This window comes from Stenella coeruleoalba, assembly GCF_951394435.1.
Source record: "Stenella coeruleoalba genome assembly, chromosome: 15".
NCBI classification, from domain to species: Eukaryota; Metazoa; Chordata; class Mammalia; order Artiodactyla; family Delphinidae; genus Stenella; species Stenella coeruleoalba.
This window is the reverse complement of record NC_137161.1, coordinates 72,714,582-72,736,183: the sequence shown is the minus strand read 5'-3', so window position 1 is coordinate 72,736,183 and position 21,602 is coordinate 72,714,582. Positions and strand designations below refer to the sequence as shown.

The 21,602-nt window shown below is 54.2% G+C and overlaps 3 protein-coding genes across 9 annotated transcripts; 2 read left to right on the top strand and 1 right to left on the bottom strand.

The window, feature by feature from the left end:
• Positions 1 to 584: 584 nt before the first annotated feature.
• On the bottom strand, positions 585 to 7,748 carry BCKDK (branched chain keto acid dehydrogenase kinase). 6 transcript variants are annotated; one of them, XM_079945550.1, is made up of 14 exons: positions 7,585 to 7,747; positions 6,012 to 6,176; positions 5,173 to 5,465; positions 4,218 to 4,584; positions 4,024 to 4,092; positions 3,819 to 3,929; positions 3,474 to 3,521; positions 3,274 to 3,393; positions 2,696 to 2,794; positions 2,418 to 2,491; positions 1,949 to 2,077; positions 1,770 to 1,859; positions 1,129 to 1,287; positions 585 to 1,035 (listed from the first exon to the last, which is right to left on the bottom strand). In XM_079945550.1, exons 4-14 carry the CDS (start codon positions 4,410 to 4,412, stop codon positions 891 to 893), a joined length of 1,239 nt encoding a protein of 412 aa, XP_079801676.1. In that variant the 5' UTR covers positions 4,413 to 4,584; positions 5,173 to 5,465; positions 6,012 to 6,176; positions 7,585 to 7,747; the 3' UTR covers positions 585 to 890. The 6 variants fall into 6 exon arrangements, with proteins under 6 accessions (XP_079801676.1, XP_079801677.1, XP_079801679.1 ...); XM_079945551.1 differs by having other exon boundaries at positions 6,012 to 6,095; XM_079945553.1 differs by lacking the exon at positions 3,474 to 3,521 and having other exon boundaries at positions 7,585 to 7,748.
• A 4,304-nt stretch (positions 7,749 to 12,052) lies between these two features.
• VKORC1 (vitamin K epoxide reductase complex subunit 1) lies at positions 12,053 to 14,327 on the top strand. 2 transcript variants are annotated; one of them, XM_079946278.1, is made up of 3 exons: positions 12,064 to 12,417; positions 13,250 to 13,359; positions 13,838 to 14,296. In XM_079946278.1, exons 1-3 carry the CDS (start codon positions 12,245 to 12,247, stop codon positions 14,044 to 14,046), a joined length of 492 nt encoding a protein of 163 aa, XP_079802404.1. In that variant the 5' UTR covers positions 12,064 to 12,244; the 3' UTR covers positions 14,047 to 14,296. The 2 variants fall into 2 exon arrangements, with proteins under 2 accessions (XP_079802405.1, XP_079802404.1); XM_079946279.1 differs by lacking the exon at positions 13,250 to 13,359 and having other exon boundaries at positions 12,053 to 12,417; positions 13,838 to 14,327.
• Positions 14,328 to 14,509: 182 nt separating this feature from the next.
• On the top strand, positions 14,510 to 21,581 carry PRSS53 (serine protease 53). The gene is made up of 10 exons (XM_079946277.1): positions 14,510 to 16,263; positions 17,219 to 17,239; positions 17,345 to 17,507; positions 17,835 to 18,097; positions 18,241 to 18,395; positions 18,540 to 18,759; positions 19,552 to 19,702; positions 19,788 to 20,032; positions 20,119 to 20,264; positions 20,495 to 21,581. Exons 1-10 carry the CDS (start codon positions 16,206 to 16,208, stop codon positions 20,810 to 20,812), a joined length of 1,740 nt encoding a protein of 579 aa, XP_079802403.1. The 5' UTR covers positions 14,510 to 16,205; the 3' UTR covers positions 20,813 to 21,581.
• The last annotated feature ends 21 nt before the right edge of the window (positions 21,582 to 21,602 follow it).

The following is a 21,602-nucleotide window of genomic DNA, read 5'->3' as shown; positions in this document are numbered from 1 at the left end:
AGTTCCACCAAACAGGCCTTCAGGCCTTCTCCTTCCTTGGCAAGATAGGCAGGTGGTCACCTCACCACGTGCTCCCTGGAGTCCTTTCCTTTTGCCCTCCCTACCAGGACCCCACTGTCCTCTGGGGCCTGTCAGAGCACAATCTGGTGTGTTCCTTTCCTTGGCAACAGCAAGCACAGCTGGCAGACAGTATTTTTAACCTTACTCAGGTTCAGGAATCAGGTGGCTTGGAAAGTTGCCTAGTCTGGTGACCGACACCTCCGCAACCTGTGACTGCTGGGAAGGGAAGGGTCAGAACTGAGGCCTAAAGCTGGGCCAACCCGGGCCTTCAATATTGTCTGGGAGCCAGAAACATTTGGTAAATGAAATAAATGAAAGGTCTTTGCACAAACTGCCCAAGTCATCCCCACTCCCGCCAAATGTAACATGCAAGCGACTCGGGGCCAGTTCCATTCCTGGTCTGCCAGGCTGTGAGGACAGAGACTGGAACATGAACTAGTTAAACCCAAGGGCCCAGGGGACCTGAATGGGGGCAGAAACAAAGGCTCACCTGCCCTGCCCACACATGGGGCCCAAGAGGGCATTCAAAATGTGAACTTTAATAACAAACAGCAGGTCAGAGTGGGGGTTCCCCAGGAACAAGAATGACGGAGCTGGTGCTGGAGACCCCAAGGGTCCCCACTTCATCCCCTCTAAGGCCTGGAGGCAGGGAAGCAGTGGACCCCATCGAGGAGGGGAGGTGCCTGGCTCCACGTAAGTCCATCTGCTTGGGGCCCTAAGACCCGAGATGCAGCAGTGTGTAGAGCAGGGTGGCACCCTGCTGGGCCCGGAAGGTCCTGCCAGGGTGTGTGGCCTAGGCTGGGCAGGCAAGCAGGCCAAGGGCTGCGGGGTCAGATGCGGAAGCTTTCCTCCCGGCCGTCGATGTGACGGAGCCGCAGGTAGACGTCCGTGCCAATGCCCTGTAGGGACTGCAGCCGAAGGGAACCACCGAGGTACTCTGCGTAGGCCCGCGATGTGGGCAGCCCGAAGCCAAAGCTGGGGGTGGGCAAGGGGACAGAACACGGGCTTCAAAGTTTGAGTCTCCTGGCCCCCCCCCCGCCCCTCCATTCTGGTCAGGTGGGGCCTCACCCGTGCATGGGTCCCGACTGGCCGCCACTGTGCAGGTCCAGGTGGCCGAAGAGGGGGCTGATCCGGGGGTCCTGGGTGCTGGCCTCAGCTGTAGTGAAGTGGTAGTCCATAACCCGATCCAGGTCTTTGTGAGCGATTCCCCCGCCCCGATCTGAAATCCTGGCAGGATGACGACGACAGGGGTTTGGCTCAGCTTTGGTGGGGCTCACTACCTCCCCAAGTAGACAGTGCTAAGTCGGGCTTCCTGTCGCTTCCACGCAGACATGGAATGTGGTCACCTAGACTCTTGGGCCTTGTTTTTTTAAGCTATGTTTCTCCACCCTTACCTCTGCCACTAACTGCTTATACTTCCTCATAGGACTTGACGTTTATTCTCAGCCCAGCACCGCAGACTGTTTATTTCTGACTCTTTTCCCACTCTGGGCCCCTCAGCTGCTGACAAGGACAGGGCCCTGGGGCCCACAGCTGGCCCCAGATCCACTCATGTCCAGCTCATGGCAATCTCAGAACTGGAGAATATCCTGTCCAACCAGAAACTAGATCTCAGACTGGGGCAGGTACTGGCTTGAAATCATCCAGCAAATCAGAAACAGTGCCCGGAACCCCCATGCATCCCACCCCAACTCCCACCCAGGGCAAACCTGATGACGAGATCGATATCATTGTTGGCAATGGTGATGACCACATCTGGGACATTGTAGGGAGTGTCTAGGTGACTCTCCATTGTGGCTCTGTGCAGGGGGCAAAGATCAGTAGGTGGTGGTGCCCCAGCTTCACCCCAGTTCCTGTCTGCCCCCTTCCAATATATCCAGCAGCCCACCTCATGGCATTCTTGAGCAGCTCGGGCAGGATGTAGTCCAGCGGCATCGGGATGAAGGGAAAACGGGCAGCCACATGTCCATTGATGCGGACTCGGGGGGCATTGCCATACTTGTGTTCACACAGGCGTCTGCGGAAAGGAGCAAGGGTTCAGATCTCAACCAGTGCTTATCAACTGGAGGTGATTCTGTCCCCAACCTCCCAGGGAAATTTCACAATCTCAATCTCTAGCGACATTTTTGGTTGTCACAGCTGGAGAGTATTACTGGCATCAAGTGAGTAGAAGCCAGGGACTCTTCTGAACATCCTAACAAGCACAGGCCAGCCCCTCACAAAAAAGAATGATCTGGCCCAAAACGTTAACAGTGTCACAGTTGAAAAACCCCGCCCTGGACCATGCCCTGGGCAACGGATCAGACCCAAACCTTCCCTGCCCGAAGACGTCACCCCCTTAGCCGTTCTAGCCTCACCTGGCAAAGTCCACCCACTTTTCAATAATCTTCTTTGGTGAGAGGCGAGTGCAGATGATGCCAACAAAGTCGGGCTGGCAGGAGAAAGAAGGTCAGGACCAGGGATCACCTCCACCCACACCGTGGCCACCAAAAGCTTGCAAACTCTAGACTACGGAAGCAGCCCCAAGGCTCTCCCCAGGCCCTCGGCCCGGGTCCCCAGCCCATGGGGGCTCCTGGCTCAGTCCTCTCTGCCCCACTTGACATTCCCAGGTAGGTCTCAGGTCCCCGTGCCCCACCTTGTCCTCATGTAGCGCCAGATGATGTGTAGCCAACATGCGTATCCCAAGCCTTGAAGTCAACGTCTTGTCTAAGAAGTAGCGGACGAGCTTCTCATCCTGTAAAGAGCAGGGGCTCAGAAACCCTGTGCCTGGGACTTCCCTGGTGACGCAGTGGTTAAGAATCTGCCTGCTAACGCAGGGGACACGGGTTCAATCCCTGGTCTGGGAAGATCCCACATGCCGTGGAGCAACAAAGCCTGTGCGCCACAGCTACCGAACCTGCACTTTAGAGCCCACGAGCCACAACTACTGAGCCCATGCACCACAACTACTGAAGCCCGCTCACCTAGAGCCCGTGCTCCGCAACAAGAGAAGCCACCGCAATGAGAAGCCCGTGCACCACAACAAAGAGTAGCCCCCGCTCGCCGTAACTAGAGAAAGCCCGCGTGCAGCAACAAAGACCCAACACAGCCAAAAATAAATAAACAAAAAATAAAAACAAAAACAAAAAATGTTAAAAAAAAAAAAAAAAAGAAACCCTGTGCCCTTCCCAGGCCCTCACAACAGGCCTGAGCCCCCATTGCGCTGCCCCTGACCTCTATGTGCTTCCGGCTCTCACGCAGGCCCTCAGCTAAGAGGGTCACCACATCCTTGTGGTCGTCCAACAGCTGTCGCACCAGCTGGCAGTATTGGGCATCATCCGTCTGGTCCTTGATCTGCAGGCCACAGAGTCATGAGCTTGGATGGTCCAGCCCTGACTTCTCAGCCCCTCACCCTGCCCTGGCCCAGCCCTCACCGGAGGGAAGTCTGTCAGCTTCTGGAAGGCACGGATGTACAACTCGTGCTGCAAGGAAGAGGTGTGGGAATTCACAGGGATGCTATCGGCACCAGGTAGAGAACAGCCACCCGTGCCCACCTATGGGGATCGCCATCCACCCCAATTCATTTGGTTCAAACCCCATCATGGCCTTTCAAGCCTCCATGAAGGCTTGGGTCCGAGTCCTCTGTGGCCCTGAAACCTTTTGGCAGGTAAGCCTCTACCACTCTGATTCCGTCTCCCCATTTGCCCCATGGGCGGTGGGCACACTGATCTAAGGTCCTCTCTACTAGGGAAACCGACGCCGCCTTGAGGCCACCTTACCACGTGCAGTATGGTGGGGTTGCAGCCAATGATGAAAGGAAGGCTGCGGAAGCCCTTGATACGATGAGCGATCCTCACTGGCAACTCCTGCTGCAAGTACCGGGCACTTTTCTAGAAGAAAAAGAGGAAGAAAGTTAAGGCCAGGGCCTGAGTGGCTGGGTCAGAGCTCCAGAGACCAAGAGAAAAATAGGGGCAAGAATCTTACCAGAAGGTGACTGCCATCCTGAGAGCGGCCTGAATAGAGCATCATGGTCGGAGTGAGACGGACTGAGGGCTGGAGGGGCAGAGGGCCCTTGAGCACTGAATCTCTGACACCCTGCCCCCATCATATTAGCTCCACCCCTTCCCTGGACACCCACTCCAGCTCTGGACCCAGGCCTCACCGCCCTAGCTGCACACCTTCTCCGCTGCCACATCGATGGCCGACTGGTTGTAAAACGAGGTGACTGTCTTGGAGCGCTCCCGTGCCATCTCCACGTGGTGGGTATCGGTGGCTGATGTGGAGCGGGCCCGGAGAGACAGTGAGGGCCCCAAGAGAGGCCAGAGTGCTGGCCCGCCCCGGGGTCCGCTCCCCAGCACGGAAGCCAGTATCATCGTTTTGCTCTTTTGTCGAACTGGGCGGCCACTAGGGCTGAGGACCGGATAGATGGAGGCGACCCCAAAACGGGGCAAGAAGGGTGTGGGTGGGCAGGGGCACTTCTCTGACTTCAGGGGCGAGAGCCGGTCGAGGATGCTGACAAGCTCAGCCTCCAGGAGCAGCTCCCATCTATAAAGGCGGAAGAAGGGGGAGTTGTAAGGCTCTGAATCCAGGCGCACTATCTTTCCACGTGAGCACGGGTTAGTCAGATTTGGACAATCTCTGCCCACCCCTTCAACCACTTCTCCAAGCACACACAGGCCGACCCTGGATAACCTTGCTTTCCGGGGCTACTATTCTTCAATCTGATGTTCTATCTGGTAGTCTGGAGGGAAGAGGATCCTTAGACCCATCCAGCCCGAAAACCTCAACCCCCGCTCCCTCTGATCCCGGGCACCCTCGTTCAGGGGGCGGGGCTGACCCCTAATCCGGCGCCTTCGGACCCCGGCCGGTGTCTGGCCTGCGTACCTGCGGCACACAGTATTGTTTACCCCAGGGTCGGCTGCGTTGAAGTAGCGGCTCGGGAGTCCCTGTCTGGTTCCCTCCCTCCGCAGGGTCACTTGGTTCGGCCCGGATCTTCCCCATATGGTAGATGCCAGTCCCCCAGCCCCCCAACCCCAGTCCACGCGCGCTCCAGCAATCCAGAGCAAGGGCGGAGGCGGCGGGCGCGCGATGCGAAGCCTTCGCGGCACGGTCTGAGCAGGTAGCTCCACTTACCTCGGGGCCAGAGCCAGGGCCGGGGTCCGAGAGGAACGGCCCAATAGTCCACCGGCCGGGCTGGCCGAGCCGCTTGCGCCCTCTGCCGCCGTGACGTCACGCGGGCTATGGGCGCCCGGTGCCTCCTGGGAGTTGTAGTTTGGAGCGGAGGACTCGCAACTCGCGCCAACCCATCGTGGCTGTGTCTCTGCTCCCAGGTCCCCAAATAAATAGCACAGCTCTCTCCCGGAGAGAGTTCCCGGAGTTATCTGGTCTCTCTGGGCCTCTGTCTTCTGCTCTATAAAATAGGATCTCTGGGAAAGAAATGCGAGAGGGCGAGAAGACCCTTAGATGCAGAGTGCACAGACCAAACCCTACCTGGATTCCTCCCCTGAGGTCCCGTCCTTCTCCCTTCTAGCTCTTGACTCATTTGTGGGAAACCAGACTGCCTGGTTCAACCCCCAGCTCAGCCACTTACCATCTGGGGCAAGTTACTTAAACTACTCAATACTTCAATTCCCGTATTGGTAAAATGAGGTTGTACCAACCTTAGGGTTGTATGGTCACATGAATTTATATATGTAAAGTGCCCAGAATAGTGCCAGGTGTGGAATTAACACTCTACTAGGTATTACTATTACTATTATTGTTACTGAGTCTAAGCTCGCTCTGCTCGCCGCACGACAGGGCATAGGAGACGAGGTGTTTGGGCAAGCAATTCAGCAGACCGAGAAGATGGCAGACTAAAGTCTCAAAATCACCAACTTATCGGGGTTTGGATGCCAGTTTCTTTTATAGCACAGAGAGGGGGAGGAGATGAGGAAGTAAAGTAAAAAGGCCATAAGTTTTGCAAATATCACCTGGAATGGCCAGCCTCGGGGAGGGGATGTGTTAATTTCTTCTTTCTTATAGCCATCCACAGGCAGACAGGGTCCAGATGTTTCCTTGAACAAAGGCACTTTGGTTTAACATTCAGGCAGAAGGGCAGGGTTCCCCGAGGCAGGCCATTGTGTGTAGACAGTATCCTTTTCGTGAACAAAAGCAGCAGAAAGCAAAGGTTAAAGTAAAAGAAACAGATGGAACATATAGTCAGATATGGCTCTTCCCTGTTACATTATCATTATTACTAATTAATGCCAGCAACAAACACAGTTTAGGTGACTTTTCTGTGCAAGGAGAGGAGATTGGTGTTGAATTAAATAAATAGACCCTTCCCTGCCCTGAAGAGGAAGGCAGACAATTTCCGTGTCATCAGTTGTGCTAAGAGCCACACAGGAAGGTCTGGGAAATTGGTATAGGTGCAGTGTGAGCAGGACTGGCCAGGCCTAGGAGCTGGAGTGGGAAGGACATGTCAGGACAGGGAAGAGCCTGGAGCATGTGGAGTCTGGGAGGAGAGGAGCTGAATGAGGTGACCAGAGCCAGATTTTGAAGGATGAGTGTGCATTTGTCCTGAAGTAGTAAGAAGCCACTGAAGAGGGCTTCCCTGGTGGCGCGGTGGTTGAGAATCCACCTGCCAATGCAGGGGACACGGGTTCCAGCCCTGGTCCGGGAAGATCCCTCGTGTCGTGGAGCAACTAAGCCCGTGCGCCACAACTACTGAGCCTGAGCTCTAGAGCCTGCGAGCCACAACTACTGAGCCCGAGTGCCACAACTACTGAAGCCCGCGATCTACAGCCTGTGCTCTGCAACAAGAGAAGCCACCACAATGAGAAGCCCGCGCACCACAACGAAGAGTAACCCCCGCTCGCCGCAACTAGAGAAAGCCCGGCACAGCAACAAAGACTCAACACAGCCAGAAATAAAATCAATTAATTAATTAACTAATTTAAAAAAAAAGCCACTGAAGTGTTTTATCTAGATAGATCTGCTCCTTAGACAGAATGCTCTGGCGGTAGTGATGGGACCAGTGAGACCAAACGAAGAGAGACCAGTGAAAAGACAGTTTTTCCAAGCAGGCGATGATGGGAGAGAGACTTTTCAGTGTGTGTTTGTGTGTACTTATACTGACCAGATTTTTCTTCACCATGGTCATGTATTTTCTAAATAGTTTAAATTTTTAAAGCAAAGGGGTAAGTGAAGCAGGCGATATTTTGGAGTTGGGGGGGGCTGTTTTGTTTTGTTTTTGAAAATTTTTTTTCTTTTTTGGCTGAGCCATGCGGCTTGAGAGATCTTATTTCCCGGACCAGGGACCGAACCCCGGCCCTCGGTGGTGAAAGCATGGAGTCCTAACCACTCGCCCACCAAGGAATTCCCTGGAGCTGTCTTTAAACTTCAGCAGAGGTGGGACCCTTCACCACCGGCTGGCCTGCCTGAGGGACTGGGGGAAAGTCTGCACAGATCATGAGGAAGGGGCTCCCTGAGTCTCTGGATTTTCTCTTCGCCCCTCATCCCCACACCATTCCCACCCTTTGTTTTCCCGCATCCCGGCAATACCCTGGAGTGAAGCTGGGAGGACGCTCAGCTCTGGAGGCGGCTGGAGGAAGGCAGGGCTTGAGCCAGCGTTAAAAGGGAGAGGGGAGGGTGCTCCCGCTGGGAAGGCCGAAGTGCGCGGAGAAGCAAAAGATGGCTTGAAGCGTGCCGGATCCCGGCGCTCACGTGGCCGGCAGTGTATTTGACCCTGCGCGCTGGACCAGCCTGGCCGGGACTCGCTGCTACCTCCCGGCGGTGGAGGTTGGACTTGCACCCCAAGAGTCCACCTTCCCGTTGGTCAGGCTCTCTTCTAAGAGATTTACATGTGTTCGTTTCATCTTCATAACGAACCTCTGAGGTAATGTGATTATCCTCATTTTACAGATGGGGCAACAGAGACCCAGAAAGATTGAACGACTCCTCCGTCCCCTCTTTCCGTTCCGTCCTCACCCCCCATACTCATGGCAACAGCCACACTGGCCCACCTGTTTTTCCCTCAACATACCAGGCACGTTCCACCTCTCACTAGCTGTGCCCTCTGCCTGGAACACCCTTTCCCTAGATTTCCACATAGCTTAATCCCTCACCTCCTGTAAGCTTTTGCCCAAATGTCAGCTGAATGAAGCCCAACCTGATCACCCTATTTAAAATTGCAACCACCCCCATTCCCCTCACACTGCTTTACTCTTATTTATTTATTTGTTTATTTGGCCGCGCGCGCTGTGTGGCTTTTGGGCTCTTAGTTCCCTGGGATTGAACCCTGGCCCCAGGCAGTGAAAGCGCCAAGTCCTAACCACTGGACAGCCAGGGAATTCCTTCTGCTTTACTCTTTATTTTATCCGTAGCATGTATCACTGACAGCATACTATATACTTATGTATTTATCATAGTAATTGCTCAGTTTTTTTCCTAAAATGTAAGCCCATAGTATGAATATTTGTCTGCTATACTGATTTATCCTGTGCCCCTAACACAGTCCCTGGCACATAACAGGTGATCAATAAACATTTATTAAATAAATGGAAGAAATATTGGGCTTTCTTCTTGAGCTATTGAAAGGCAGAGTGACAAAACTACATCTTTTAATTTTTGATAAAGAGGTACTTTGACTGCTGTATGGAGAATGTATCTTAGGGTAAGAGATAAATATATCTGAGACACCAAAGATGAGGCTACTGCATTTATCTAGGTGGGAGGTGATGATGGTTTGGGTCAAGGTAGAGGTCTGCATAGATTATAGGGAATGAGGGAGTGGTCCAGGAGGAGTGGCTTGGGTGGATTGGGGGGTGGGCATGGTTAAAATGGGAACCCCGGAGAAGGGCCAGGTTTGGGGAAGGTAAGAAGCTCAGTTTGGGGTGCATTGCATTGCATCTGATTGGCCTGTGAGACGTACATATGGTGATGTCCAAGAAGTGTTTCTGCTCTGGGGTGTGGAGCCCAGGAAAGAGATCTGGGCTCAGGTCAGAGTTCAGAAGCTGTGACCTGGAAGGAGTAAGGGAAGACATCAGTGGAAACCATGTTGCCTCATGTGGCGGTTTGTGTTTCCCAAAGATGCCCCACCCCACATGCCCACATGAATTTCTTAGAATGTGACTTTGACACTTCTCATATCAAGAGGTGAAGTTCTGTGTTCCTTCCCATTAGAGCTAAGCAAATTTGTGATTACAGTGGAAGGGATACTATATGATGACTTATGAAGCTAGATCATAAAAGATGATGCAGCTTCCACTTGGCTCCTTGGAGAACTTTTACTGGAGTCCTGAGTTACCACATAAGCAGTCTGATTGCCCTGTATTAATTGTCCATTGTTGTGTGACAAATCACCCTCAAAATATAGCAGCTCAAAACAATAAACGTTTATTATCGCACACAGTTTCTTTGGGTCAGGAATTTGGGAGCAGCTGAGCTGGTGGTTCTGGTTCAGGGTTGCTTATGAGGTTGCAGTCAAGATGTTGCCCGATGGTCCAGTGGTTCGGACTCTTCGCTTTCACTGCAAGGGCCTGGGTTCAATCCCTAGTCAAGGAACTAAAATCCCATAAGCTGCACGGTGCTGCCAAAAAAAAAAAAAAATGTTGCCTAAAACTACAGTCACATGAAGTCTTGACTGATGCTAGAGAATCCACTTCCAGGGTGGCTCTCTCACATGCCTAGCAAGTTAGTGCTGGTTGTTGACAGGAAGCCTCAGTTTCTCACTAAGTGGACCTCTCCTTAGGGCTGCTTGAGTGTCCTCATAACATGGCAACTGGCTTCACCCAGAGTTAGTGATCTAAGAGAGAGCAAAATGGAAGCCACAATATCCTAATGACTTAGCCGCCAAAGTCACAAACCATCATTTCTGTATTATCCTACTGGGTCAGATCAGCCCTATTTCATGTGGGAAGAAACTACACAATGTTATGAATCCCAGGAGGTGGAAATCATTGAAGACAACTTTGGAAACTGGCTATTGTAGCCTGGAGTCTGCCATGCTGTGAGGAAGCCCAAACTAGTGCCTACGGAGAGGCTACAGGGATTCACGAATAGCCCCTGAGACTGCAAGAAGAGAGAGAGAGGCCAGGTTATCAGCCTCCCATTGTTCCAGCGTTAGCCAGCATCTGACCACAGTTATGTGAGCCAGAACTACCCAGCCAAAATTCTCGTACTGAATGCCTAACCCCTAAAAACTGAGAGGAAATAAAATGATTGTTTTTCTCTTAAGTCATTATTTTTGTGGTGATTTGTGTGAATCCTCGATGATTCCCACCTCCCGGTATTTATATCCCTCTGTAGTCTCTTCCCACATTGAACAGGGCTGACCTGACAGAATAGGATAAATGACAATATGAGACTTTCAAGGCTAAGTCATAAAGATACTGTGGTTTCCACCTTGCTCCCTCTTAGATGACTCATTCAGGGGGAAGTCAGTCATGGATATAGGAACACTCCAGAAAACTGTGGAAAGAAGTGAGAAACTGGTCTAAGTCTTAGTCCTCTGTATTAGTTTCCTATTGTTTCTATAACAAACTACCACAAACTTAGTGACTCAAAACAACATGAATTTTGACATCCCTGGTGGTCCAGTGGTTAAGACTCCACCCTTCAAATGCAGGGGTTGCAGGTTCGATCCCTAGTCAGGGAACTAAGATCCTGCAAGCTACATGGCTGGGCCAAAAAAAAAAAAATTTCTCTCTGGAGGCCCTAGGGGAGAATCCATTTCTTCAACTTTTCTTGCTACTACAGGCCACCCACATTCCTTAGCTCATGACACCCTTTCTCCATCTTCAAAGCCAGCAACACTGCATCTCTTTGTGATTTTCTTCTATAGTCACACCTTCCTCTGAATCTCTTCTTCTGCTGCCCTTTTTCACTTTTAAGGACCCTTGTGATTACATTGGATCCATAGGATAATCTGTTTTAAAATCAGCAGATTAGTAGCCTTAATTCCATCTGCAACCTTTAATTGCCATTTGCTACGTAAACTAACATGTTCACAGGTCCCAGGAATTAGGACACCGACATCTTTAGGAGCCATTATTCCACTGGCCACATTGTCTGGAAGAAAAGGAATGGGCCTGAGAAGGAGCAGCCAGAGAAGGAAGGGGGCCATCAGGAGAGTGAAATATCACAGAAGCCAGAGGAAGACCAGAGTTCCCAGGAAGGAGTGCCCAACAGTGATTAATACTGCTGGGAGGCCAAGCATGATAAGAACTGAAAAATATGCATTGAATTTAGCATCCTGGTGACACTAGCCGTAAGTTTTCAGGGGAGTATTGGGGGCAGGAGCTAGTTTATGGTGTGCTGGGCAGCAAGGAAGAGGTGAGGAAGTAAAGACTGGGAGTGTAAAATCTTCCAAAAAACTTGATTGTAAAGGGATATTTGTTGCAACTTCTAAAATGGGGAAAAGTTTCAATGCAAATGGGAAGGAAGGGGAAGTATAGGTGAGAGGGGTCATCAATAGTTGCTATGTCTGTGAAGTGGGGAGCTCAGTTAGCCCACCAAAGGCTTGGAAAGGAGGGACTGTTGGGTTGATCTGGGCTCAGGTTTCGCCAGGTGGCGCCACAATAGAACAAAGGTTAGGGTACTGTCGAGGGTATGGCGGAGGTGATGGAGCTGGGCGTGTGGGGGAGAGACGGAGAGAGAGATCGGCCAGCAGGAGGCGCTGGTGCAGCAGGAGGGAATGGCTGGGCAAACTAGGCGGATTGGAGGTTATAGTCCTAATAATGTCTGAGATAGTAATTTCAGGGAAAACGCGTGGTTCTTGATCGGATCGCAGTATTCGCTGGATTCTCCGATCCTCTGGTTTCTAGTTCATGGATATTCCAAAGTTAGAGCAGGGCTTGGGCGAGAGTAAACTCTATATACTGTTAGCCCGATTAATAAAATTTTTAAAACTCCGGAGACTACATTACCCTTGAGGCATTGCGGCCACCCCGACTACAATTCCCATCATGCCTGGCAGGCCGTCAAATCAGTAGGTACCCACGTCCCTTAATCCGGTTTTCTAGTCCCAGCATTCCTCAGCAGTTTTCGTACCCAGGCAGCACTTCTGCCAAATCCTGGGAACAGCCAATTGGATCAGGGAGTGTGAGACCAACAGACCAGTCACCCAGCCAGACGGGCGGGAGAGAGCGTGGCCAAATCCGGCCCCGCCCCTGCTCCGTGGCTGGTTCCCTTCCGGCTGGCGCCTCCGGCGATACCAGAAGACATGGGCAATAGCTGGCGGAGCCCTGGGTGGGCGCGGCTCGCGCTCTGCCTCGCGGGCTTAGGACTCTCTCTCTACGCGCTGCACGTGAAGGCGGCGCGCGCCCGGGACCGGGATTACCGCGCGCTCTGCGACGTGGGCACCGCCATCAGCTGTTCGCGCGTCTTCTCCTCCAGGTGCGTGCGCGAGTGAAGCCTTGGGGGACCCGCTGCTCGTAGGAGCGGTGCATGGGGACCAGGTGTGCATGGCGACCAGGTTGCCAGATGAATCTGGGATTGGGGTGCCCGGGGAGCGGATGCACGAAGCCGGACTGCTGAAGGGGACGTTGCCTGGCGAGACGGGTGTGTACGAGACAGGAGTGTGGTGGAGTAGAGGGGTCAGATAGTGCTGGGGACTGGGGTTATTCGAGGGAGAGTGCACGTGAATCCTGATGACAAGGAATAAGTGACCGGGAAGGACGGGGAGGTGGGGTCGAGTGTAGGGACTGATTATGGTCTTTTTAATTTATTTTGATTATGGTCTTAAGGATGGCTTTGCCTGGGGACAAGGTGGCCAGATCTGGCTATGCTTGAGGGTCTATGTTAGTGGGATGACCTGAAACAGAATAGGGGAGAGGGTGGCCAGGGCGCTGGAGATTTAGGGATCCAGGGCAGAAAGATTCTGCCCTGGTTTCCCAGTCTCTGGTAACTCTGTAAAGCAAGGTGAAGGGTTATACTCACCTTGCCATGTTAAGACTTATTGAAGGTCTAGGATGAAAAGGGGACCTATCGGGGAGCCATGGCCTGGTGTGACCTGGGGATGGGGGAGGATAGGGGCAGTGACATGGAATCCTGTCCTGGCCAAAGAAAGGCTGTTCCTGGAGGCCATTGACCCTTGGACTCATGTGGGGGTTGGGGGAAGGGCTAGAAGGGGAAGGACAGCCCAGATGGCTTCTTGGAAATAACCCTCCCAGGATAAGGCCCATGGCACTCAGTTGACACTCCTAACCTGGGCCCTCCCCTGCACCAGGTGGGGCCGGGGCTTCGGACTGGTGGAACACGTGCTGGGCAAGGACAGCGTCCTCAATCAATCCAACAGCATATTCGGTTGCATCTTCTACACACTACAGTTGTTGTTAGGTGAGCGGCCCTACGCTCTCATGACAGGCCCCTTCCTGTCTTGGCCACCCCAGCCCCATCCCTTGCAATCTTGGTGACCCAGACATCTGATGGCCAACTGCTCATCACTGAGCACCTGGGAGGTGGGAAGCTAAAGGAGTCTTTACTGTCAGAGCCAGAAGGGCCCTTAGAGACTTCATAGGAGCCCAGTTTTCTGGAAAAGACTCAGAAGTTCCTTTCTGGGGGAAAACCAAGGGTTGCTTATCTTTCATCTCCTGTAGAGCTCAGCAGGAAAATTCACTATTTGGGTCCCAGGGATCATTGAACAGTTAGGAGAACCAAGGCCTTGGCAGAGCCTGTCAGAGCCTCTCATTTTAGAGACTCTTCCCCAGTAGCCCCTGCCATCTGGGTGGCACCATGGAGTCATGGCGTGTTCTAGAGGTAGCTAGTCCTGAAGCCCATGCCTGAAGCCCATGCCTGACCCTTTTCTGCCTTGCAGGTTGCCTACAGGGCCGCTGGGCATCTGTCCTGCTGGTGTTGAGTTCCCTGGTGTCTCTAGCTGGTTCTGTCTACCTGGCCTGGATCCTGTTCTTTGTGCTCTATGATTTCTGCATTGTTTGCATCACCACCTATGCCATCAATGTGGGCCTGATGGTGCTGAGCTTCCGGGAGGTCCAGGAACCCCAGGGCAAGGTCAAGGGGCACTGAGCCCTCACCCCAAGCCAGGCTGACCTCATCTGCTCTGCTTTGGCTTGTGATCTTTGCCCAAGGAGGCTACGTCTGGATCCTTAGAAGAGTCTGCAACCTGCCCCTGCCATACTCCCACACAGGACAATGGACCAAACATGCCACACTGTTTCCTTCACCTTAGTGCCTCTGCCTCTGTCCCCAAAGACTGGTTTCCAAAGTTCCTGCTATTGCCCAAGGAGGGATGGTTCAGAGCAATAAAATTCCTTAAATAAATTAGCCAAGTCTGAGCCATCTGTCTGCCAGGGACCTTAGTGTTGGGGCTTTCCCAGTCTTTCCTCCTCTGGGAGGGGAAGATGTGAGTCAGAACGAGAGTGGAGGGCCTGCTGGGAAGGGTAGTTAGTCCCTTCTCCAGTATGTGGAGTCAGCAAGACCTGGGGTGCCATCAGCCCCCACTCCCAGGAAATGGGCTGGCAGCTTGTCCCTCCTACCCACAGAAGCCAGGCCTTGTCTTCTGGGACAGCCAAGCATGTGAGATCTGCCTTTCTGGTTCTATGCAGGCTTGCTGGGAAGTTCTTCCTGTAGTCTAAGCTAACCCCTCCAGCTGCCTTATCTACCACCCCAAGCCAGTCTTGGCAGCCCTGGAGGGCCAGGTACAGGTTGTGTTTTTGTTTTGTTTTTCCCAGTATGTACTAAGCACTTATCCACATGTGACTCACTGTTTAAGACCCTGACATGTCAACTCTTTTAATCCTTATATCAATTGTATGAGGTAGGTATTATTCTTACAGTCATCCCTTGGTATCCACAGGAGATTGGTTCCAAGACTCACCTACCCACCCCCAAACCAAAATCCGAGAATGCTCAAGTCCCTTATATAAAAGGGCATAGGGAATTCCCTGGCCGTTCAGTGGTTAGGACTTGGAACTTTCACTGCCGTGGGCCCGGGTTCAATTCTTGGCAGGGGAACTAAGATCCCACTGCAAGCTGCGCAGTGCAGCCAAAAAAAAAATTAATTAATTAAATAAAATGGCGTAGTATTTGCATATAACCTACACACACCCTCCCATATACTTTAAGATATACTTTTAAGTCATCTCTAGGTTACTTATAATATTTAATACAATGTAAATAGTTGTAAATACAATGTGAATGCTAGGTAGCTAGTTGTTGGTAAGCAGTAAACTCAAGTTTTGTTTTTTTGGAACTTTCTGGATTTTTTTTCTTTTTTTTTTTGGATCTGCAGTTGGTTGAATCTGCAGATGCGGAACCTGTGGATACAGAGGGCTGACTGTATATCTTGATGAGGAGATTGAGGTTCAGAGAGAGAGGCTAAGTAATTTGCCCAAGATCACACAGCTAGTTTGGGGGAGGGGGTTAGGGAGCCCTCAGGACTTGAATTCACCAGGGCCATATGGCTCTGGTGTCTATGTTCTTAACCGGAGCCACAGCTGCCTCTGGGTTGGGGTCAGGGTCCCTGAACAGTCTGGTCTGTTCTGAGTTAGAAGTCAGGAAGAGGAAAAGGATGCATCCTGAGTGTCCCTCCCTCCTGAGTCTTCCAGCACCTGTTAGGAAGGGGGGCACCGTGTGACCCTGCTTCCCGGGAGGGTAGCAGAGAGGCATTGAGATTGGCTAGTCTCGCAGCCAGCAAGCAGCAGACAGCCTGGCCCTTTGACACCTAGCCCTGTACACCCTGCCTCTGAATCAAACTAGGCGAAGATAAATGAAACCCCTTTGGACCCAGGCCTGGGAGGGAAGCTGAAATGAAGAGTGAGAACTGGGGAAGGCCTGCCCACCATGCCCTTCACCTGTTCCAGTAGGACAGCTCCCACGCTTGGGAGCAAGTTTACTCTGCTAGGCTTCGGTCTAAGCACTTTTACACTCAACAGTTTGGAGTTTTTCAGTCAAGGCACAAACGGGCTAACTGTCCAAGGTCACTCAAGTGTTAGGGGGAACTGGGATTTGAACCCAGGCAGTGTGGCCAAGGCTGAGGCCCAGGGAGAGGCGGTGAACAGCCCAGGGTCACACAGCCACAGCCCCAGAGCTGGAAACTGCTGGCTCCCTTCCAGCCCAGGAAAAGCAATGACTCCCGACTCCTAGCAAGTTGGGGGTGGAGCTAGCGAGATCCAGGTGGCTTCTCGGAGAACCAGAGCACAGGCGGCAGAGTGGCTTGGAGCAGCATGAAGGGGAGCTGGGGACCGAGGCTGCTCATCCTGGGAGCCGTGGTTCTCATAGAGGGTGAGTCACCCGTGTTTGCCGGGGAGGCGGCATGGTGGGGTTCGGGGGCTGTCCTCTACCCTAGTAGCCCCCTGCAGCTTGGTGTGTGAGAGAGTGCCTGCCCGGGAGGCCACAGTCAGCCTGTGGCAACGTAACCGTGTCTGGCTGTGTGTGTTGGGGAGGGGTATGTGGCCACCTGTGTCCAAATGGGTATGATTTCCTTGGGCTGGATTATAGTGTGTGTCTGCAGGAACTGTCATTATGCCTGTGTGTGCGCCCTGTGGCCCCATCTGCCTCTCTACTTCCAGAATGACCTTAGGCAAGTTCTGGGGTTCTGTGGCCTCAGTCTCCCCGCCTTTACATACGTCCCGGTTCTCCTGGAGCAGATGTTCAATGGGTGTGTTTGTGTGTGCCTGTGATGGGGAAGAGGCAGGGCAGGGGACCCTTTGGTAGAGTCTCTGGTGGTTTCCGGAAAGATGGCGGAGCCCGAGTTGTCAGAACAGGGGCGGGGTGAGTCTCGATCTCTTGATGCCCTCCCCAACTTGGACATGACACAGGCCTCTAATTATTCCTCTTAGGTCTCTGCAGCGCAGGGCACAATTAAGCTAATGCTCTTCACATGCACAGGCCGCCTCTCTGACTCAGCAGTTGGGGCAGGAGTTGGGGGTCCTGCGGCCTGGAGGAGGCTTGGCCTGGTCCCAAGCTGAACCCCAGGCCCTGCCGCTCAGGCCCAGGAGTGCTGAGCACGGCTGAGACAGAAGAATTAATGACTGAGTGTACACTCTGAATAGCTTCCAATACAAGCTGTTTCTCGACCTCATATAAATATTTTAATTCTGGGAGGGGCCGGTGAGGTCGCCACAGAGTCATAGCAGCAGCCCACACCAATCCCCCCAAACCTGCCCCCTCCACCAAGGCTGGGCCGGGCAGGTAAGGCTCCCTGCCCCAAGGCTCACCTGTGTCTCTCTCTTCCCAGGTCTTCAAGCAGCTCAGCATGGTAAGTCTGGGGCCGTGGGGCCTGGGCCTTACTTGGGTCTGGGTTGGGCCGGGGGTGAGGGCAGGACAGGGGCCTGCTGTCACCCTGACCCCCGCCTCTCCACAGCATGCGGGCAGCGTGGCCCTGGCCCCTCCACACCTCAGGAGGGCAACACTGTTCCTGGCGAGTGGCCGTGGCAGGCCAGTGTGAGGAGGCAGGGGGCCCACATCTGCAGCGGGTCCCTGGTGGCGGACAGCTGGGTCCTCACTGCGGCCCACTGCTTAGAAAAGTGAGTCACGGCTGTGGTCAAACAGGGTTTCTGGCTTTGGGGGTGAATGATTTGTCCCCAAGCCCCTCAAGACTGAGCCCTGCCCCTAGAGTAACAAAGTACCATTTATTAAAAATATGCCATGTGCCGGGTACATACTATCAAGTTAATCTTCACAGCCCTTCATGGTAGAAGCCTTACAAATGAGACATCTGAGTTGGGAGAAGGATGGACTTTGCTTAAAGCCACAGGTTTTCTGTCCATCTTTCACCCACTTTGTGCTGTCTCCCATGGTGTCACCATCCCCCGTTGCACTCAATGCCTGGGTCTTGTCCCCCCCACTTCCAGGGCGACAGTCACGGAACTGCACTCCTGGTCAGTTGTCCTGGGTTCTCTGAAGCACGAGGGGCTGAGCCCAGGGGCTGAGGAGGTGGGGGTGACGGCTGTGCAGCTGCCCAGGGACTATAAGCACTACAGCCAGGGCTCGGACCTGGCCCTGCTACGGCTCGCCCACCCCGTGGCCCACACACCCCTCTGCTTGCCTCAACCTGCCCATCGCTTCCCCTTTGGGACCTACTGCTGGGCCACTGGCTGGGATCAGGACAATGACGGTAAGTGCTGACCCAGGCTGGAGTCCAGAGGGGCACTCTGCTTGCCCAAGGTCACACAGCCTCAGCTGCCAACTGTCCATGTTCCCGGTCTCCCTTGCTCCTCCGAGCCCAGACTCCAGCCCCAACCCCCTCTCTTTCACCAGTTCCCAGGGCCCTACGGAATATACACCTGCGTCTGATCAGCCGCCCCACGTGTAACTGTCTCTACAACCGCCTGCACCAGCGGCTGCTGGCCAGCCCGGCCCGGCCTGAGATGCTGTGTGGAGGTCCCCAGCCCGGGGTGCAGGGCCCCTGTCAGGTCTGAGGGGGAGGACAAGGGAAGGGAACAGGAGGGGGCTGGGCACTCAATCCACAGGGACTGGTGGGAAGGAACACACGTAGAGGGTGTCCGCCCAGGGCTGGGGCTCAGGTGTCTGTCCTTGACAACACTGCTTGGCTCCAGGGAGATTCCGGGGGCCCCGTGCTGTGCCGCGAACCTGACGGACACTGGGTTCAAGCTGGGATCATCAGTTTTGCAACAGACTGTGCCCAGGAAGACACTCCTGTGCTGCTGACCGACGTGACTGCTCACAGCTCCTGGCTCCAGGCTCAAGCTCAGGGGGCAGCCTTTGTAGCCCAGGACGCTGAGACCCCAGAGATCAGTGATGAGGACAGCTGTGTAGGTATGAACAGCGAGTGTCAGGAGCGGGACGTGGGGGGACCTCCCCTCAGGGCTGCATGACTTCTGGGCAGCAGGTGGAAGCCACAGTGGAACAAATTTCAGCTCAGAATAGAAAACTGATACAGGGTATCCACACGCTGCCAGGGGCTAATGAGGGGGCTTACAAGGCCCCTTTCAGCCCCCAGGATGGGAACAGCTCCATTTACGGCTAAGAGGCATAGATGCTTTGGAACTTTATGAATTTGGGGTTTAGGTAAGATGAGGAATTTCTGGGATCTGGCTGAAGGTTTTGGGGTAGGCTGCAAGTTTCCGAGCAGGAACTCCATGAGATTGGAGAGGGCAGGGCTCCCGCTCAGTGGGGCATTAATTCTGGCAGTAAGTGACTAACATGCAAACTGCATGCAAAATAATTCCTGAGGCGGAAGCTCTATCTTGATGTTAAGAGAAGCACCGGTGAGCCAGGAGTTCTGGGGCCACTCCAAGCCCAGAAGGGTGCAGACAGGCGGGGTAGGGAATGATGAGCAGGCCACTCCCATGATCCTGGACCATCAGAGTTAAAAGCTTAGGCCCTGGATTTTGAATCTCAGGTTGGCTATTTGCCTGTGGTTACTGAGCTAGAAAGTCACGTAACCCCTCTGGAACTTTGGTTACCTTCGGTAATTAGGGCAAGCAAGATTCAACTTAAAAGGATATTGTGAAGATGGTTGATAGCACATGGGAAGCGGTTAGCACGGGGCCTGGCATGCAGTGAGCACTTAGCAGGAAGGCAGATGATGTAATCCGTCTGTTTCAGCCTGTGGATCCTTGAGGAGAGACGGGCCCCAGGCAGAAGCTCCCTCCCCACAGCCCTGGGACGCCACGCTGAAGCACCGAGGGAAGCTGGCCTGTGGCGGAGCCCTGGTGTCCGAGGAGGTGGTGCTGACTGCTGCCCACTGCTTCATTGGGTGAGTCCCGTCTCCCTTGCCTTTGTGCCCCCACCCTTGCTGGCAGCCGTGCCACCCAGTGCTGTCAATGCTGTCCCCTGCACAGGCGCCAGACCCCAGAGGAATGGACTGTAGGCCTGGGGGCCGGACCAGAGGAGCGGGGCCTGAAGAAAGTCACCCTGCATGGGATGTATAGCCACCCAGAGGGGGGCTATGACGTGGCCCTCCTGCTGCTGGCCCAGCCCGTAACACTGGGCTCCAGCCTGCGGCCCCTCTGCCTGCCCTACGCGGACCACCACCTGCCTGATGGGGAACACGGCTGGGTCCTGGGGCTAGCCCACCAAGGAGCAGGTATGTAGGTAGGACAGGGCCACCAGCAGCTGTGCATCTAGCCTAGAGGCCGAGGCAGCAGCTGGGTCTTCTCTGTCACCCTGCAGGCACCAGCTCCCCTCAGACAGTGCCTGTGACCCTCCTGGGGTCCAAGGCCTGTAGCCGCCTGCACACAGCCCTTGGGAGCGACAGAACCCCCATTCTGCCATGGACGATGTGCACCAGTGCTGTGGGTGAGTCGCCCAGCTGTGAGGTGAGCCCCACTCCCCCTGTCCTCACCCCACGGACCCCTTGCACCCCTCGCGCTGCCGCTCATGAACAGACCTTCTGCCAGGCTTGGCCTCAGACCTCTCACCGAAACTCAGCCCTTCTGCCAACTGGCTCCCAAAGAGCCAGGCCCCCAGCCCCGGCCTCAGCCCCCTCTGCCCCGTGAAGCTGCCTTGGGAGAGGAGGAAGTCACCAGTGTCCCCTGACCCCTGACAGGGCCTGTCGGGGGCACCGCTGGTGCAGGAAGTGAGGGGCACATGGTTCCTGGCTGGGCTGCACAGCTTCGGAGACGCCTGCGAAGGCCCGGCAAGGCCTGCCATCTTTACAATGCTCCCCACCTATGAGAACTGGGTCAGCAGTTTGGAATGGCGGGTCTACTTCGCCGAGGAGCCAGGGCCTGAGGCCGAGCCTGAAAGCTGCCCGGCTAACGAAGAGTACGTGGCCCTGGGCCCTCGTGCCAACACTGCCTCCGCAGACACCTTCTCTCTCTACCTGGGGCAGGGCAGGGCAGGGTCTGGCCTGACCCACCTCTAGCTGCCCTGGGTGGAGTGGAGCAGTGGACGGACCCATCTGGATTCAAATTCTGGCTCTTGTCATTGTTTGACTGGGAGAGCACGCCTCTCAGCCTCTTCGGACCTCACTTTTCTCATCTGTCATGGGGGCTGAGGAGCGCCTCCTTCCTCTTCCTCTAAGGGAGGAAGGGAGGGAAGCTGTGAGGACGAGGCCAGCCCCATCCTCCTTCCTCTCCCTGACAGGCCAGCCAGCCGGCTGTTGACAGGTGGCTGTGGGATGCTGCGGTCACAGTGAGGCAATTCCTGCGTCACTGCCCCTGCCCCTCTGCCATCCCCCCGAACCCTGTCCCCCACTGGGGCAGGCCCGACAGCGCAATGGGCTCTGGGAAGGAGCCTGCCCCGACTGACAGCTGCCCCCGCTCCCCTCTGCAGCACAGGGAGACCTCCCCTGTGGATGCCCCCTCCACGTCCAGCTCTGCGGTCCAACGCAGGCGTCCCCAGCTTTCCCTATTCATCATCCCCTCAGATACAACCACACCAGCCATGTACTTTGAAAATTTCTTTTTTTGGGGGGAGCAATTTTCCTGTTTTTTTAAACTTAAATAAATTGTTACAAAATAGACTTTAGAAAATAAATTACAAATTGTAGTAAAGGGCTCCCCCCTTCCACAGGCAACATTCCCACCCATGGCTCGCTCTCTGAATCTGCCTCTCCCGAGTGTTGGAATCTGGCTGGTGAGGGTGGCCTGGCTGCAGAGCCTGGCACTGGGTTTCTTGCAGGGCTGGTCACAGGGAAGAGCATGGTGACAAAG

Coding starts and splice junctions, on each gene's coding strand:
- BCKDK (XM_079945550.1), bottom strand. CDS start 4,412: ATGATACTGGCTTCCGTGCTGGGGAGCGGACCCCGGGGCGGGCCAGCA. Junction 4,093..4,217: donor TCGATGTGGCAGCGGAGAAG/GTGTGCAGCTAG, acceptor CTGCCCCTCCAG/CCCTCAGTCCGTCTCACTCC. Junction 1,288..1,769: donor GATATCGATCTCGTCATCAG/GTTTGCCCTGGG, acceptor TCATCCTGCCAG/GATTTCAGATCGGGGCGGGG.
- VKORC1 (XM_079946278.1), top strand. CDS start 12,245: ATGGGCAATAGCTGGCGGAGCCCTGGGTGGGCGCGGCTCGCGCTCTGC. Junction 12,418..13,249: donor TCGCGCGTCTTCTCCTCCAG/GTGCGTGCGCGA, acceptor CCCCTGCACCAG/GTGGGGCCGGGGCTTCGGAC. Junction 13,360..13,837: donor CACACTACAGTTGTTGTTAG/GTGAGCGGCCCT, acceptor TCTGCCTTGCAG/GTTGCCTACAGGGCCGCTGG.
- PRSS53 (XM_079946277.1), top strand. CDS start 16,206: ATGAAGGGGAGCTGGGGACCGAGGCTGCTCATCCTGGGAGCCGTGGTT. Junction 18,098..18,240: donor CTGGGATCAGGACAATGACG/GTAAGTGCTGAC, acceptor CTCTTTCACCAG/TTCCCAGGGCCCTACGGAAT. Junction 19,703..19,787: donor GCTGCCCACTGCTTCATTGG/GTGAGTCCCGTC, acceptor TCCCCTGCACAG/GCGCCAGACCCCAGAGGAAT.